General features: G+C 32.4%; 2 protein-coding genes across 2 annotated transcripts in view; both read left to right on the plus strand.

Moving 5' to 3' along the window:
* The first annotated feature begins 418 nt into the window (after positions 1 to 418).
* Positions 419 to 15,711, plus strand: LOC127852583 (E3 ubiquitin-protein ligase rnf213-alpha-like). The gene is made up of 12 exons (XM_052386534.1): positions 419 to 733; positions 2,340 to 2,553; positions 4,555 to 4,856; positions 6,183 to 6,418; positions 6,585 to 6,821; positions 7,756 to 7,963; positions 8,955 to 9,019; positions 13,030 to 13,315; positions 13,480 to 13,581; positions 14,200 to 14,304; positions 14,402 to 14,585; positions 15,377 to 15,711. Exons 1-12 carry the CDS (start codon positions 419 to 421, stop codon positions 15,709 to 15,711), a joined length of 2,589 nt encoding a protein of 862 aa, XP_052242494.1.
* Positions 15,712 to 16,026: 315 nt separating this feature from the next.
* Positions 16,027 to 19,036, plus strand: part of LOC127853211 (E3 ubiquitin-protein ligase RNF213-like) — a 49,186-nt gene continuing 46,176 nt past the window's right edge. The window contains exons 1-7 of the mRNA XM_052387495.1: positions 16,027 to 16,292; positions 16,455 to 16,728; positions 16,918 to 17,074; positions 17,340 to 17,560; positions 17,907 to 18,050; positions 18,298 to 18,453; positions 18,549 to 18,710. Coding sequence (XP_052243455.1) covers positions 16,201 to 16,292; positions 16,455 to 16,728; positions 16,918 to 17,074; positions 17,340 to 17,560; positions 17,907 to 18,050; positions 18,298 to 18,453; positions 18,549 to 18,710 — 1,206 coding nt within the window. The 5' untranslated portion in view covers positions 16,027 to 16,200. The remainder of the gene's footprint in view (positions 16,293 to 16,454; positions 16,729 to 16,917; positions 17,075 to 17,339; positions 17,561 to 17,906; positions 18,051 to 18,297; positions 18,454 to 18,548; positions 18,711 to 19,036) is intronic.

Raw genomic sequence — 19,036 nt, forward strand, 5'->3', positions numbered from 1 at the left:
TGTTGAACTTAAAACAAGTGAAGACAAAAACAGTGACAATGATCCTGTAACAACAGCGAAGGTAAGTCAGCAGGCCCAATGCACAGCTGTTGATATCGACGCATGTATGGATAAAACCAAACAAACGACGCAAGACCATGGCATCAACCTTGTAAGCAGCATGTCTACAGGTACATATATATATATGAGCAATATTTTAAATAAATAACATTTAAAAAAATGGTTGTTCTTTTACTGAATGTTATGTGTTATAATGCAATACCGTGAACCTTGCTGATTATAACTCAATAATATCAAAACTTATCAAAAGTATTTGTATTGTTATATTATTATAATTATAATAATAAATATTATCATATAATTATATTATAACTTTTATTATTATTAAGATAAAACCCCAATTAAAGAAGCACATTCAATGACAATTCCCACAGAAAAGATGGGTGAGTTGGAAACCTCTACAGACCCAGCTAATAGCAAACAAGTTCTCGATAATGTAATGCCATGTAAATTAAATACAAGTAATGACAGTACTCAAGATGCAACCGATAATGAACAACTTATGGCAGTCAGCAATGACGATTTTCTTGATAATGGCTCCAACATAAACGAGAAAACCAACGAACAACAGGAGCCGATGTCGGAGTCGGACACTGATACAGGAAGCGGTAATGACTCCGCTGACGGATCTGAATCTGAGGACTGCGAGAACAATGAATCTCTGGCACCGGAAGTAAACGCCGAAAATGGCACAACTCTACCACGCGCCACTAAAAACAAAAGTAAGGGGAAAAGCAGTACTAAAGTACGATACAGGAATAAACGAAATAAGAAAAGAATAAACAAGGATAAACAGAGTGCGTTATTAGAGAATCCGTCGACGGTGTTTCGATCCGTCAAAGAAAGTCATTCTTCGAATGTGGATACTGGTCAAAGTGAAGCAACATTCACAACAGACGGAGTAAGAATTTTTTCATCACATAATAATGGTAAAGCTTATACCAAAGACGAAAAAGATCAGAAGGTATTACGCATTTATATTTTCGAAGATTGACACCAAAGACTCGAACGCTTTTGAGATATAAGTATTAAGCACGTTTCCAAAAAGAAGTTGTATATAATGAGAATGCAATACTGCTCCATCAGCTGGAGTTTCACTTCTTTATATTGTACATACGATTTAAAGAATATGGTTCTACGAGACCTTTGAAAGGATTAAAGAATATGGGCATTTTTTCAGACTTGATATGGATAGCTGATTTCTCTGTTAATGTTTTAGTTTAACTGTCATAAATATCATTAATGCTGTTTTTTTTCCTTCAGAATAGTAATGCTATGTCAAGTGATCAGAAGATGGAATCGAAGAGGAATAAGAAGTAAACAAAATATATGATATTGACCCAGTTAATGCAACAGTTGCATGATTATTTTGGTTTAATTTCTTTGGCCGATGCTTTGATAGCCGTTTAAGTACACATTTTAATGATATGGGTACATGCACAGTTTTACCAGCTCATAAATAAGTTCTAATTATGTATATATATATTATTATATGCATATGTGAATCAAATATCCCAAATTCACAATTAAATTTTGTTATGGAGATAAATTTCTGACTGTTCACCATTGCCAGATGTTCTTAAACATAGTAATATTACTATACTGATTATGTTATTCAGTAAACGTCCCTCTCAGAATCTTAATTCCCAATCGACTGCGCCGAATGTATCAACGAACACACAACAAAAACAAAATACTACCGAACAATCCTCAGACCTCTTTCGAGTGGTTTTCCATGTGCGTATACCCGATGATATTCTAGATACTTCTGACTTCGACGTTGCAATTGTATTTGGATCTAAAGAGTTGGGAGGATGGAAAAATACGACACATGTAATGGATAAAAAAAGGTATGTGCTAAGTACCTCTTACAATTTCTTGTTCGTTATTGTTGTACACCTATAACCGCCTGTTTTGAAATGCTCCAACATGCTTCACAATGATCCATGCACGGGCCCTGATGTCGCAACTCGTAATTGTAAAGAACCACACTAACCAGTGATTGAATGTTTTTGAATTTATTTCAATACTTTGAACGATTGAATTTATAATTACAATAAACATTGTGTTCACTTAATATGTTAAGATTAATAAAAATAAAATACGCACGTTGATGAGTTTTAACCAGCCTAGGTTATCAATATAAATGTAGAAAATTATGATCAGCTAACAAAAACATAGGACATATATCCAAATGTGATTTGCTTCAATGTCGATGATGATTTATTTTTATAACTTGTTATCCGGAAAACCATAGTGCTATATGTTACAGGTGTCAGGGAAAATATGTTGAATGCATACTGGAAATATACTTACATAAGTACCTGCTCCAAAATACAATTCACTACAAATACTGTTTCGATATCCGACATAAAGAAGATCCACAGAAGAACGAATACGTGTGGGAAGACTATCGTAACCGTAACAAAGGACATGGCCTAGATCAGAACAGAAAGTTCTTTATAGATAAGAACATGCTACCCAAGGATGATTGTAAGTACATGTATTTATAATCAATCCCAAGTAAAGAGTATGTTAATAGTATTGCATCTCATTACATTACATTATATTAGTAGAAATGTGATGTCATTGAATTGGTACGATTATTGCGCAGAGTTGTAATAACACATCCCATCTGTGGGGAAAAGTGTATTCTCTTAGAGAAAGTCCGCGAAAGATTAAACATGTTCCTAATAAATAATAAATCCTTGCACTTATTGTATAAGAGGGTTAATATTGTATTAACTTCGAACACTTTAAGGTGTGTCGGTACATATATGTGAAAATATGCATGATTTTGCGCTGTCATGTAGTTGCAACTTTCATTTACGGACATGGTTACAAGTGTATACATTTGAAACACTTGTGCTCATTCATATAATCCGGTTGATAAGAAAATCAAATTTGAATTTAGTAATGAACTTGAGTGAAACAACGAAGTAACGTCCCATTGGCTTTTTGGTGACTGTTGCAAACGTTGAGTGAACGCGTATAAAGCACATATTGGTGGAAACTAAAATTGGAACTTCCCATTATACAGTGTGCATAAGCACGCACGTTAGTTGGAAGTGACACTTGTGTACACAATTATAAAAATGATGTATAAAATGTTAGCGAAAATTAGTTGGCGTGCAATACTAGTATCTATTCCATAACATGCAGTTTTATAATTTGATAACTATTTGAAACGGTATATCTTTCTGATATTTTGTGTATGTTTTTTTATTTAAAAAATGTTATTGTCAAATGATTGGATTGTTTTTCCGATTGTTTAAACGTCTTAAATTTGTATCACAAAGTTTGATTTGAATGCTTTAAAAAGGAAAGTAACATGTTTAACAGTAAAATTCCTGACATGATATTTATGATGATCTTCAGAAACATCGGTATTTGAATTTTCGGTTTTATGCATCACCGTGACACATTTAACCATATCCGTTCATAAGATTGATTTTCTGGGATATTTAGTGTCCAGTACATACTATTTTCATTCTTAAGGTGATTTCAAAAATAAATGGATGCACATGAACAACATGTCAAGACACTATGTTGCTCGCTTTAAGGTCAACGTGGAAAGATATCACAAATTCCTTTGATGGATTTAATTTGTATGCATGTTCATGTCCGGCACAAATATGTGTCTTGCATTGCGGGATTTCGAAATAAATCGTCACAAATTAGTATTATTTCTAGACGATTTGTCGCTTGTAACAGCCATGTTGTTTACTTATAGGTTAAGGTATATGTAGGTACTTGAAGATCATATTCCTTACAAAACAATATGTCGCTTGCAGCAACCATGACGCTTACTAAAATGGCAAGGTCACAGAGGTCACCTTTAGTTTGTTTATGCTTAGTAAAACTAATGATATATTTTCGTGTGAGTATCAGGTCTTTTTGTATCTTGCATCATTGGTCTACAAAATAAGTCAGCAATCTTCATATACACAGCAAGACGACATGTCGCATGCATCAACAATGGCACTCGCTTTAAGGTCAATAATACAATTGTGATAAAGGCTTTATGTTACAAAATAACATGCATGATGCGTTAACTATCATAATTGTGTTGTCACACAGCACTTGCGTCTGAATCATATTTCGGGGGGGGGGGGGGGCATCCGTATCCTATGGACACTTTTCTAGTATGATTTATTTGCTTTATTTAAATAATCATATGCTAGCATTATTAATGACGTTATGTTGCATCTTCGGATTTGTGTAGGTATATTATGAGAAAAGAATTATTGTATGTATTGCATGTTTGATGACTGACTGGTTTGTCGATGTTATTCAGTGTTTCATAAAAAGTATGTTTATATATTTTTTATCGCATCAATACTCAGTGTATGATGTAGACAACCTGTAAAAAAAGAAACACATATAACATTGATCGAATCGTACTACCGCGGTGTGTTGTGCAATATCAACTATGAAGTAAATACGGTTTATAATGAAGAGTAAATTAATACACTATATTCTTCTGCACTTTAGCGACATGGCATCAGTACGATGGTGTCGCTGTTCCAGACGCAGATGAAGGTGTATTTAAACGCATAGGTAGAGCTATTAAAAATTCCTTTACCGGTGAAAATACAAAAGCTGCAATGGGGATTTGTAAGGAGTTTTTCTGTGATTTCCTGCCACCGCTGTTTAAAGCACCAATCCTCAAGGACTTAGACTTGCCAGTTATTGGAGATGAAATCGAACAAGTAAAAATGTTGATGAATGGACTGCGAAATGTTTACGTTGTTGATTACCAATGCTGGCGCAACGCTGTGGATTTTAAACACGAAGTACGATGACATGTATTATTTCATTTAAATGAACACATTGATAAACGCTATATACGCACTATATTGTTTCAACAGCGTACTCTTTAAATATGTTTTTACTGAATCTTAAAAATATTTATCAAACTGATAATATACGTATGAGTTTTATAATATTAGGAGATGGTTCCCTGAAAAAATTCGCGGGCGCGGGAAAAAATATAATAGTATTCAAATAGTCTTAATGCAAGTCAAGGGTTGAAAACACTTAAACCACAATGAGCGGTTCTCTGTCCGTATGCCTGTCCGTTTTATTGTGTCTGCACATTTGGCGGAAAAACATATCTATTTTTTTTTAACGTAGAACTTTCAAACTTGCATGATACGTTCTTTATAATACAAATACATGCATGTGCGAATTTCATCAGCCTATGCTTAAAAATTGTATTTCCCCTTTTCAACTGAGAATGTCTTAACATAGTGATTACAAATATGTTACCCTTTATATTCCAAAACAATTATCTCTGCAATTACTGATCTATATTATGTAAAATCGTGTGATGGCCAATTGCGCAGTTCTATTTAATCATGACCCTGGTATAACAAACCTCGCCTAGGGGTTCAAATAGTTTATAAACACGTATGCAGCATAATAAGTTTTACAATCGTTTTTGCTGAAACATTTAAGCTTAAATATAGTTCTTTTGGTAATCCACTGTCAATGTATTCATAATTTTCACGGTAGTTGGTTGTGTTATCTTAGCATTTTACACGTCGAATTATTCCTCCCATGGTCACAATGATTTTTAAGTATTTTATATCATGTTAATTAGCTGGTATATGATACTATGATATGAAACAAATTGGCTTTTTAACGAAAGGTATTAGTTCGTATAGCGGAGCAGATTTGTGCTTTTAATTTGTATTGAACAAAAATCATTTTATCGAGTAGAATACATAATGGATAAATTATATGAAAAGTAGAAAAACAGCAATGGATACGACTCATTCGTGAAATGTTTCTAGTGACCAGATACCAAAATAATATGTGTTGTTTTTGTAATTAAATTTGATAAACGTTTACATAATAGGTGGAAAAAGGCCAAAACATGTATTTACAAACAAATTATACGTGTTTAATAATAGATTTATTAAAATACAAATACAATTAAAAATATTATTTCAATAAAGACTGAATCGACTACCAAAACTTGATAAGGATTTCAAATTGTTAATTTATCAATTTTGCAGATTTGAGTGTTAACAAAACTTCAAATCAGTCTACATTAATATCAGTATTTCTTTTAATGTATAGTAAAATAACAACGAATATCAAATGTATAATTTTAGACTATCGAAACGTTCATGACCACACTTTTGGATGAAATGTCAAAAGATTCATCTACTCAGACGAATACAGCGCAAGTCATCCAAGCCATAGGCGTGGCTATTGCTTGTCATTGTTTAGAGATACAGCTGTCGCATAAGGCTTTGCGGAAGTTATGTAAATGTCTTTTGGTGACGATAGACAACACCAATAAGAGCGTCGTAGAATGGGAACCGGTTAAAAGGCTGGTTAATTCAGAGTACGTGCAATTTGTTGAGTTGCTGTAAAACTAAATCAATAATTATTACTTAAATGTAAAGCTCTTATAACAGTTAAAATCAATTGCGTAAAAATATACATGGTGTGCATACAGCATGACATCATATTGTCCAGATTATTACATTGAGTTCTGTTTTTACTTTCAGTAAGTTGAAGAAAGCTTTAACATGGATTGCAAAGCAGTTTACGTCATTGGGAGATGTGAAAGATCCATCATGGATGTACTGCCTTCCACTTTTTCATCTCGTGTTTGGAGTATGTACTCCATTTGAAGAAAAAACAAAAGTCATTGACCATGCCAATGATAAACCAATATGGTGGGGAGTAGCTGAAATACAAGATGTTGTGGCATCTTTTAAATCAAACAACAACAAATCTTTGATGTAAGTCTAACTTTAAAAATTGCTAAAACCACCTATCTTGATGATCACTACATAACATTTAATATTTGTCAACATATGAACATAACTTTATGTGTTGTATTATCAGTATGATATGTTATACACATAAAGGTTAATTAATTTCATAATTATAAGTTAAACGGTTGTTTCAAGCAAGTCAATTATTTATGTCAACTCAAAAACATATAAATTATATACTTTAAATGAAGTAATATGTAAAAACGAGTATCACACTTGTATTGCCACAGAAACCTTGATACATTCGAAATTTGTGCTGTTCGAAAGAGCTACATTGCACCACATACATTTCTATGAAAAATTTTCAATGTTAAATATTAATTAAAAACTATAATAATTATCCGCATACATCTAATGAGTATGTGTTTCGAAATCCTAAAGAACACAAGTATGTTTCTCTGAAGTGGTACATAATAAAAGTTATTATTTTCTTTGTTTAACTTTACAGTTAAGACAAAATTACCATCCATCATTCCATTTCAAGTAAAAAATCGAACATGTTTTCGCGAACTCAAAATTATAGTTCCTTGCCTTAAAAAACACATGTATCTTTTCTTAGAGTTGTGTGGGCCCAAACACTGGGCGTATGTTCTTAACTCTTAAGAGAACGTTGCTGATATCGATGCGATGTCATAGCTTTCCAGTATCGGCTATCATTTCACAAATATGATCGTTTTGCTGTATGTTTTGCTTTTCTGACTTGCTGATGAAATTTATGCACTATCAAAATGTATTATAGGATTTATGTGATACAACAAAAACGGTATGTTTATATTATTCTGTATTTTACAAAATGAATGAAATGCAACTGAATAAGATTGTCAAGACGAATTGGCGACACATAAAGATACACGGTTGCCTTCTCGTTAATGTTATTGGTTTCCGTTGTGCATTACAGTTCCCTTGACACAGTAGTGAACAAGCTAATTCCTTTATTTGAAATGGATTTCTACTTGCCGCGGTCTATCGTTGCATCATTCAGCTGCTCCGACCTTCATAAATTAACCGAACAATGGGTCCCTATAGAAGTGGCGTGTGCTGCCTTGGTGTACTGGACTAAAACGACCAGGGAAACATACTCTTCTCTTTATAACGATAATGAAAAGGTACATAGTCCTACATTCACTTACTACGTAATACGTTTTTATCTTTTGCCAACAATAAAAATGTCAAAACCAGCCAAAAATGTAAATTATCAAACCAATCTCGTTCGTGTGTATCTCTTTCAACACAGCACAAAACAATTAGCTCACCATCATTAATATGATGCTAACTTTTAGACATGAATATATATATTTATAAGAACCGTTATAATTAATTCTGTTTTTTGTCCTACTGAAATCTGGCAAAATATATGAAAGTGTATCCCACAAACTTACTGTTATATTTTATTTTTATTTAAAAAAAGTAAACTAACAGGACCGAGATTGAATAAAGGATACAATCCAAGCTTTTAATATACTCTTATAGAGCTCACACGTCTCAGATTAATACAGCAGAGTTATACAACTCAAACACAGCGAACTGTTACATGGTTACACAGTTTTAATGCCAGGACATTATTTAGCAATTACTTATGTTTATCTAATACTATGAATATATTATTTAAAATCAGTTATTATTTACGAAAGATGCCTTAATCAATTGTATTAAGGCCGGTTCAAATAATATTACAAATTAAAAACAATACATTAGTAGTTAAAAATATTTTATTATAGTAATGTTATTAAATAAAAAAGTTCTTTGAACGTGTATGGCTTCTGTGCACTATGTAATAAGTTAGGTATATCAAATTTAATACATAGTTTATCCATGGAATAATTTAATGTTATCATTGAGTTATGAACAATCTGTTATGATATTTCAATAATCACAATTCCATTATCATTATTATTTTGAAAAATAATTCTATCGAAAATATGCAAACATTCAAACGATCAGTTTATTGTCCGTGTAGCTCAATTATGACATTTCAGGAAGATCCTTCACATAATTTACATTTTAACTATGTGTTAGAAACGCTGGGTTTGGACATGCGTTTTTGTAGAACTATCAAATGAACTGTAATGCTTGTGTATGTACGATTATTTGTTTCAGAAAGTCGATGAAACATTAAACGTAATACTGGACAGATTTCAGCGGGAAAGCTCTTCCGGAAAAGGGTAACGTGTTATATGTTATGTTATATATATACAAATATATTTGTTACAAATACAATATGCTTACACTTTATCCGTTAAAATCGTTTTCACATCACTATTGTCTTGTATCCAGTATGTATTGTCGAATGTAAGGATACATCAGCAAGTGCAAATACAAATTATGTTCTGAACCGAATCTTCCAAACGGATTGAACGAAATCATAGTTATCGACATAGTGCGCTGTGCAGTTAGAGCCACTCGTTGTATTGAATTGTCGATCTCTGGATAACGGGCGATTACGGGAAACACAATACGAAAAAGCAAAAACGCGATGCGAGAACACGAAATACGCAATATCGCGATGTTAATAAAGCAATCTTGCATCGCAATCTCGTGTTTTCGCATGGTGTGTTTGCGGTCTCGGCCTTTTTTATTAGAATGCCGAAACTTTAATAACACGATGCAAGATCACGAATTCTAGATCGCATCGTATTCTGAAACATCGCATCATAATCTTGAGATTTCGCATCGTATTATTATCGAACCTTTGTATCGTAATAATGCAACCTCGCATCGTGCTTTGGCACCAACAGCCTTTGAATTACAAGGGCGGGAACGCAGGAGCACGATGCGAAGGCATTATGATGCTACGTAGCCAGCAATAGATCAAGAACTTAATATTTGATATTAACTCCACAGTCGGGCCTTCCGGTTGCATATGCGCAGACGAGTCAGTTCGGTAAACTCTGTTTAAAGAAAATGTATTTTTATGAGGTGCAAACAAAATATACGAGATATATAATAGTATCCTATTATCGTTTCGATAGGAAGGCGTTAATATGTTTGATATGAATTGTTTAGTGGTATATTTCACTCTGGCATGAAACTGCACTTAAAATTTAGGAATGCTCTGATAAATTGTTGCATCGTCTGATACCTCTACAATGAGCTCTCATATGTGTGTTGTATACAACTTTAAGCAAATGTATTTGACTAAATAGCATTCAAACATGGGAATTATTCCTTACTGTCGATTTAAACTTTTTACACGCCATTTAAAAAATCATATATACAGTCCAAACAAAACCCAACATCCTTGCGAACTGAGTATAAAACCAATATATGTGTGTGTTTCAAACTATACCGAGAGACAGTTCTGATCTATTTACATTACATTGATCCGCCAGAAGCAAAATGTAAACAGTTCACTTGTGCTACGTATTTAACCTAGGGTCTGTACTTGTTTCAATATTAATCACTTATTACACAATACATTATTGTTTCTAAACTTATATTTGGAAATGCGAACAATAGGCTTTTAATGTTATGTTAAGTAGCAATTATTTTTTCTTTAATATCGTAAAATAATTCCTCATTGTGGTTGTTGTATCTATTATATTCGTTATTGTACTTCGCGTATTATGTGCGCCATTTATATTTATCTTTTGGCATAGCGCTTATATCAATATTACAGAAAATTTCGTTCAACTTTCTGTTGACGTGTTTTGACAACACAATTAAAAAATCATGTCAATAAAAAGTGATCATTTTTTAACATGAGTACCATTTGAAACAAAATTATTATTCAAAATTATATTTTCAACAAATGATATGTTTAAGTAATTGCAATTCAAAAAGTATGTTTTTTTATTATTATTCCTTATTTTAAATGGCATATTTGGTTTACATTAAATAGTATATGCCATTCCGTGTTTTGAAGACTGATTTATTGTATCTTTACAAAAAGAGTATTTTAAATTGATAGACTTTATCCAGTAGCTTTCATTTCCTTAGGTTTGAAAAACTGTTTAACACCATTGATTGTCCGTTTATTAAATAACTCCATAATTGAATCGAATTTTTATATTCATTGATTCGCTTCTCGTCGTTATTTAATACACGAGCTTCCAGTTGTAACACATTTGGTTATTTGTTGATGAAAAGACTCGTATTTATTTTACAAATGAAGGTTGTAAAATACCATTTTATGAAGTTTTATAGAAACTTATGCTTCAAAGTAATTTTTGCTTTTTACAACCGTCATCACTTCAACACGCTATCGTTTAAAGTTATCAATATATTTTAACTCTATTGTACAAATTGTCGCGTTGCAAACGCTTTATTATCCGAACGAGTTATATATATATATATTATAATATATATATATATATATATTATATATATATATATATATATATATATATATATATATATATATATATAATATATATATATATATATATATATATATATATATATATATATATATATATATATATATATATATATATATATGTATATATATATATGTATATATATATAATTTTAACATATTTCTATTTGTCAGGGCCTGTTATATTGCCTGTTGGAATAAACTGTGTACAATCTTTGCCGATTCCATGGGATTTTATTAGAAAATTGTCATTTTGCCAACATGAGAACATGTCCCTTTATGTTATTTGTAACATGTCTGTGTATATGCGACCGAAAAGCGATATTGTTAAGTTTATTATGCAATCTCGCGTCCTCGACCTATGCTCAGTGGAGATACCGAAAACACGATGCCAGAACGCGATGTGGCATCGTTATTTCGCTATCTCGAAATATCTCAGTGATTTCGCGACGTCGCATCGTAATATCTTTCCTTCCCATCGTGTTTTTGCGTTATCACCCTTGATATCCGAAAGTCGATAGTGCGAAATCAGAATATGAGGTTGCGATATTACGATGCGAATGTGCAATTTTAAGATGCGATATCGCGATATCACGATGTAAGGTTGCGATAAAATGATTCATGATCGATATATTAATATCGTGATCTCGCACACTTTTGTCCCATTAACAATTTTTTTTTTAAATTAGGTCACACACACGGCACAAAGACTCGAGATTGCGATGCGATAACGCGATGTACCTATTGCGATCTCGCATCGTAATATATTTTTCTTTCCAAATTATTCCGCTTCTTCGTATGTTTGTAGCGTTAAAACCTTTGTAATCCACGTTATCAATAAAAATCCAAGTACCAGCAGTACTGGTGTGACGATGGTTTTGAAAAGGATTGATATAAAAGCATCAATTTAAGTTTATCTACATCACCACTATTGTGTATGTGGGTACGAAAAAATTGGTTACGAAAAAAAAATATGGGTACGAAAATTTTGGGTTCGAAAAAAAATGCCAAAAAAAACATTTGGCTACGAAAAAACATGTGGGTACGAAAATAAATTGGGTAAGAAAAACAAATTGGGTACGAAAACAAATTTGGGTACGAACAAAATGTGGGTACGAAAATAAATTGAGTACGAAAAAAATTGGGTACGAAAAATTTTGGGTTGGAATTTTTTTTGGGGGGTACGGGGAAGAACTTGACCCAATCAGCGAAACTGGGAGGCGGGTTACATTCTCGATCAAATCTTAAAATAACTACATTTGGAGTTTTCCCAGCATTACAGCGTTTGAAGTGCCACCTGGCAGTTTCGTGTCTGGTTCCTGTCCCGAACCTCTCGATAAATTTGAAAGAGGACGGGAACCAAGCTGCCTTTACCTTTATCAATTATAATCAGCGAGGTATGCCGATTGAGAAAATTTAGTTGACTCAATCGGACTGGCTCGGTTGTTTACATAGGTCGCCATTGTGAAGAATTTGTTCATGGTATGATAACTTAGACGAGCTGCTTCGCTGAAGCAGCATCGTCAAAAAACGAGTAGCCCTATCGGAACACCTTAATTAAGAGGATACTTATGAGTTTGGGAATTATGCGAATTATGACTTAAGATGTTGTTAATTTTGGATTGTAACGAAAGTAATAAATATTTATTGCATACAAGCGTTCATGGTTGTCCGTAAATGAACTATATTTAGCTTTAGATCAACAAAAATATAAACTTGGATGGGATGTTACTATATAATGATATGCCAAAATTGTTTGTCATGAATTCAATGTTGTTTTTTTCCAAGGGCCAGTTTATTTGCAACATTTTAATGGAAGTAAATTTATACACTTTGAGGTAATTTTGCACATTTCAGATTGAACTCGTCATATTGGATGACGCATAAGATATCATATGATTTGGTAATGGAGGCGTTCAGTCACCACCCAAACAGAGTCTCAAAGAGGTTGCGCAGTGTGAAAATATTCCTTCACTCTAGCGCGATGTACTGCTCTTTCCATGCGGAAACTGAACAAGACACTACGCGGCAAGACACTGAATCAAAACAACTCATAAATACCGTTGTCACAAAAGGCAGCAATTTTCTCACACATATAACAAATGATGAGCACTTACTTTGGGGATTGGAAAAAACTTTAGAGGTGCATTTTTTATAATATATAATCGATTTTAGACAAGTTAGTGTTTGAATGTTTTTACATTGATTTCGTATTCTATAGATTACCATGGAAAATTTATGTAAAAAATGGGTATAATTGGTTGCGAATAATTTTTCAAATAATGTTTATAAATATTTAAATTGCAGATCTGGAATTCAGAATTCATTGAAAATCCTCGTGCGGATCCTGTTCTTCAGGAATGGAATAACTCCATATCAACAAAACTTCAGACTGTGTTAAAACAAATGGTAATATCCTTGCACGGTTTTATGTCTAGATTAATCTGCGAGCGAAATGATGGCGGCAGTGCTTATAGATAATTTAAATGTTTATATATTTTATCATTGCCTACTTCCTGTTTTAATTGTAAAATTCATATACTCATCACGAACAAGTTTTATAACGCCATGACTTTGTAATCCCGGTATGGCTATAAGTTTTATAACTCGGTGTTTCCGAAAAATATCAAGATATAATCGGTTGGCGCATATTTATAATTTTAGAAAAATCAAATATCGAAAAGCGCATTACTTCCAATAAAATCTGCACTATTTTGGTCGCGGTTGACATCACTCTTCTTGGGTACTTTATTGACTATACCGCACAACTGCATATTATATTCACATTTAAAGTTTCCAATATAATGTTCTATAATAAATTTTGTGCATTATTTAATAATTGGCACACATGCATATTTTATTTAACTATTAAGATTGTTTTTATTTAATTGTTTTTAACTTTATTTTAAAAAGTTACCTTCTGAAATTATTAATATAATGTATCTCATGATTTTCTAATTATTGACATGGTATACATTTTGTGCCAACATAAAGATGATTTATGTACAGTTATTTCATGGTTTTAAGTGCACGAATAGCTTAACGAGGGAAAAATTCATAGCCCACTTTTGCAGAGATGGCGACAAATACAACACAACTATGCATGCATGCCTCGAAAACGTCGCATTTGAGGTACGTACAAATAATTCATGATTAAATACCAATGTTTGAACTAGAAATGCAATAGATATCCATGGTCAGGCTCAATGGTGTTGACTCGTGATTGTAGGTCATTGAACACGTCCTGTGTTCCTATTCCCCGATAAGCGACACTGAACGGATTCGATACAGTGATCTACTATCAAGATTTTTCAATGATAATTGGGAACGAGCGTACAAGACACACGTTACAATCGACATTTTGCATCTTGCTATAACATGGTCGCCAATGAAGCACTTTGTTAAAATACAAAGTAAGTTATACTGTTAAGATTGTTATCTTTGCATTGTAATGACGTGCACAATCGATATATATATATATATATATATATATATATATATCATATTATATATATATATATATATATACATAAGATAATAAAGATATATATAAATATATAATAGAATATATATATAAATATATATATATATATATATATATATATATATATATATATATATATATATATATTATCTATATATATATATATATATATATTATATATATTATATATATATATATATCTATATATATATATATATATATATAATGGATGCCTGTTAACAACATTATTTCCACAGTCGTTTTTCAAAGCTTATGGTGCGCTATCGGATTTGTTTGAATATAAATTTTGTTTTTAAAACTGATATATTTTCCCATCGACGTGAATATTTCTGTTGCTTTAATCTTCGAACATAAAATTAGAACGTATTTAAATGTTCAATTACTTATACAAGAACGTCAAACTTTTTGATATATTGAAATCGTGTTACAATTACATTCTCGCTTAATATATAACTATATTGTCTCAGGAAAATACAATCTGATTAATACACATTACAATTGTTGCGAAAGTTGGATTGTTCAAGTAGATATTGATATTTATATGAAACTTTCAATCCTTAATTACATGTATTATATTTGCTAAATCGATGAGATTGGGTGGGGGACTGTATGAATGCAAAGGACTACTTTTTAAATTATATGTATGCCAAACATATGTTTCTAAAAAAAAATGTTAAACTCACCTATATATTCTTTCAGATCAAAAAACACTTACCTTCCATGAAGGATGTGTCGACAAAATACAGCAAGTATGTGCGACAATCGAAAGTATTCGCTACTCAATACACGCAGGCTCAGTGGATGTTAGGATGCTTAAGTTTATACAAGAACACTTAGATCCTTTCTGTGACTTAGTTGCACTTATGCATAAAGATGGTACCATACAAAGACAGGTGACTTCTAGGTTGATTCATCTACGAATGAAAGAGGTTGAATCTTATAATATTCTTGCAGAATTAATGAGGCGCTTTCTGACGTTGTGTGAACAGTTTCAGGGTAAGGATAGTGATACTGGTCATGAACGTAAGTTTTAACTGGGCGTAAACAATCGGTCAACCTTCAGATATCATTTTTTTTGTATACGATTTTTAAAAACTGTATTGTCAAGTATTTGGGAAAATGAGATTATCATACTGCTGTTTAAAATTATGACATTACTATTTGACGAGCGGTTTTATTTCTGTTAAAAATCTAATATTTATTATAATAAAAAAACGAGTCCGTCATATATCAACGAATTACGGTCACATTATATGGTCACACTATATTCCCTGTAAATTAATCGAGGGAGGTAATAAATTATTAATTGTATAATGTTGGTTTTAGTGGACACTTTGGACTTAAAGGACATTTTAGCCAAGGACACGGACAAACTTCAACTTCTATCGATTTGTGATCCAAAAGCAGCACAGACTATTGATTCGCCAGTGATATACGAACCGTGTATAGTGCAATTTAAGTCCTATCAACGTGTAATATATGTAGTTGGCCAAGCTGAACAATGCCTCGACAGCATAGTGTTCATGCAGATGTGGGCAGAATGTCAGCAGTATCACAAACGCCCTTTCACCATTGATGAGATTTTAGATGATGTTTGGGTGCCAACAGTGTTAAGGTATGTGGGTTTTTTTAATTACTATTCAACATTAAGGAAAAATAAAACAACGAATATATAATGTTTGGTTAATGCATTATTCTTGCAAATTATGTTATAATTCGGAATGTAATTAAATATACTTTTTGGGTTAAATATACATTTGAATCATATTATTTTCAGATGGAAGCTATTCGGTGAGAAACTGCAATCTGGGAATATTTTGGCTGACGACGTTGACAGACAATTAGCTTCTACATTTCAAGAACAAGATGAGAAGCTTGAACGGGAAATTACCGTCTTTGGTATTCCAGAAAAAATGGCGAAGTTACGAATTTCCCAGATTAAACAATGGCGACACCTTCGCGCCTGTGTTGATGGTGCACTCGCTATTTTAAAATTACAAACACATTGCGGTCTCAAGGGAAATTTCGAGCCGATCAGAAAAATTGCTCGTGTATGTATGCATGTTACACTTATCTTTTTTTATTTAATCACAAGGAACGACAAATCTCACGCTTTAAAATAATATGTTATACCAAAAATTATAAAATGTGTCTTTTCAATTGAAACACATTTTTAAAGAGGAGATTCTTAATTTTTTTTATGTGTTTTCATTATAAAAAAGCTTTGTGTTTTTGTATAGTTCAAACAAAAAACATTCGAGATGAACGAATTTGATAGTAATCTGATGAAGACGTGTAAGCTGTTGCAAGAAATAACACCGGACAAGTCAAAGTGTCTTGAGACGTTTTGTGAATGCGGAGACTTTATCAAATGGTTACAGGAGTCCATGAGAGAATGTGAGTTTAGTAGTTGTACTTAAAAAACACGTATATAAACATAAGCTTACTTCACTACAGGTAGATAGACGACAATTATATGTTATTTATAAATATTTTATAATTTAACAAATATTTATTATAATATATTGACACAAATATTTAAACAGACAACACACATAAAAAACCTTTACTCTTGGTCGCTTCTATTGCATGTTGATATGAATAAAAATACGTAGACCTTCTTTGAAATGCTTATATACCTGGAAATGTGTTTTGAGTTTAGCTGGGCAAAAAGAGTTAAAGGTATTTGTTGACCTCGCCATGAGTTCGGTTGGAGATGATCAAAACAGAATTGTAAATGTCCAGTGCCTACATTCGGCGGTCATCGGATATTCCCCGTTGATATTTGACCTTAAGCCAGAGCATGATTACTTAGAAGTGCGGAAAAAGTGCCGGATTGTGTGGAAAGAGTTTTCAGCCAATCCTAAATTACCCAAACAATTGGTATTACATTTTTTCTTGTTATTGATTTAATGTTGGTATGTGTGATTGAAAGCATGTACGTGTGTCCGTGTGAGCGTGTGTGTAGGTGTATGTATGTATGTATATATGTATGGATAGATACATGTATGTATGTATGGATGGAAGGATGGATGGATGGATGGATGGACATTTAAATGCATTTTTATCTATTTATGTTTTAATTTAGTTTTTTTTCTGTTTTATATATCTATCGGGCCGGTCTGGCCTTCCATCCTCCCGTCTATGTATATAGTTTTAATTATGTATGACTTATTTATTTATTTACTAGACTAAACATAATAACCGAACTTTTTTATATCTAAAACAGAAGGATATTTCTAGTCAGCTTCCTTGGCTGAAGGAAATTCAGAAAGCGCACGGTTCCGTTAAAGTCACGTCACTGATGCAAGCAGATGCGATAACTTCTGATGGAATATTTACTGTAGGATTTACACAGGGGATTGTCGAAACGGTTAGTTTCACTGGTATTGGAACGAAACAAGCTCAACAATATAAATCAATAGAATTTTAACAGAAATGTGTAGTCATAAAATTCAATTATTATCCCTGCTTGTCAAAGATATTATTGTTTTAATTTAAAGTATATTGCGGCATTTAATTGTACAAATGCATACGATTCATTTCAGAAGAATGATACTATGTTACTGATACATTCATGCATTCGTTGAAGTAAATAAAGAGATCTTTTTTATATTCAGATGACTGGAGACATTATTACAGCTACATTACCACAGCAAGACAAGCAGTACGATTTCCGACAGTTGCAGGATCTTCAGAGTAGACTCATGTTAGTGGCCGACAGAAATCAACTTACAGCTAAGGAAACGGGGGTTAGCGTTGAAATGTACTATTTGGTAAGTTTTATAAACATATTTGAATTAATAAATGTATTTCGTGCGTTTATTTGCATTTGGGTGCGCATAACTTTTACGTTTCTTTTATTTATAAGATTTTAGACAGCGTGACACGTCTTGGAAACGTTTTAAGAAAGCTCCGTAAATCCGGATGTGTCTTGTTTAATTCATGGAAAAGTCAGTTTTGGTGCAGGCAAGATAGGCGGATTTGCGTTGAAATATCAATTGGAAACGAAAAAGATCTACCGAAACTGGTTGTACGTATCTATTTAATACACATCGTTTTGCATTTATGCATGTATTATTAATAATGCTCGATAATACTACAAAACGTACGATTAAATGCCATAATATTTTGTTGAAATTCGCGTTTTTTAAATCAATTACAGATCAATAAGCTTAGTCCGTTTCTTACAGTTTACCATACAGAATTTCTGAGAAATTTATTGGATAACCGAAAGGCTTTAAGTCAACGTGTGTCATAGGACGTATGAATTTCTTGCACAGTGATGGTCGTTTTGTTTTCAAAAAAAACGATTTATCCTAAAATTGTACACATATATTTTATAAAATAGTATGGTGT

The sequence above is a fragment of the Dreissena polymorpha genome, chromosome 12 (assembly GCF_020536995.1).
Source record: "Dreissena polymorpha isolate Duluth1 chromosome 12, UMN_Dpol_1.0, whole genome shotgun sequence".
NCBI lineage: Eukaryota > Metazoa > Mollusca > Bivalvia > Myida > Dreissenidae > Dreissena > Dreissena polymorpha.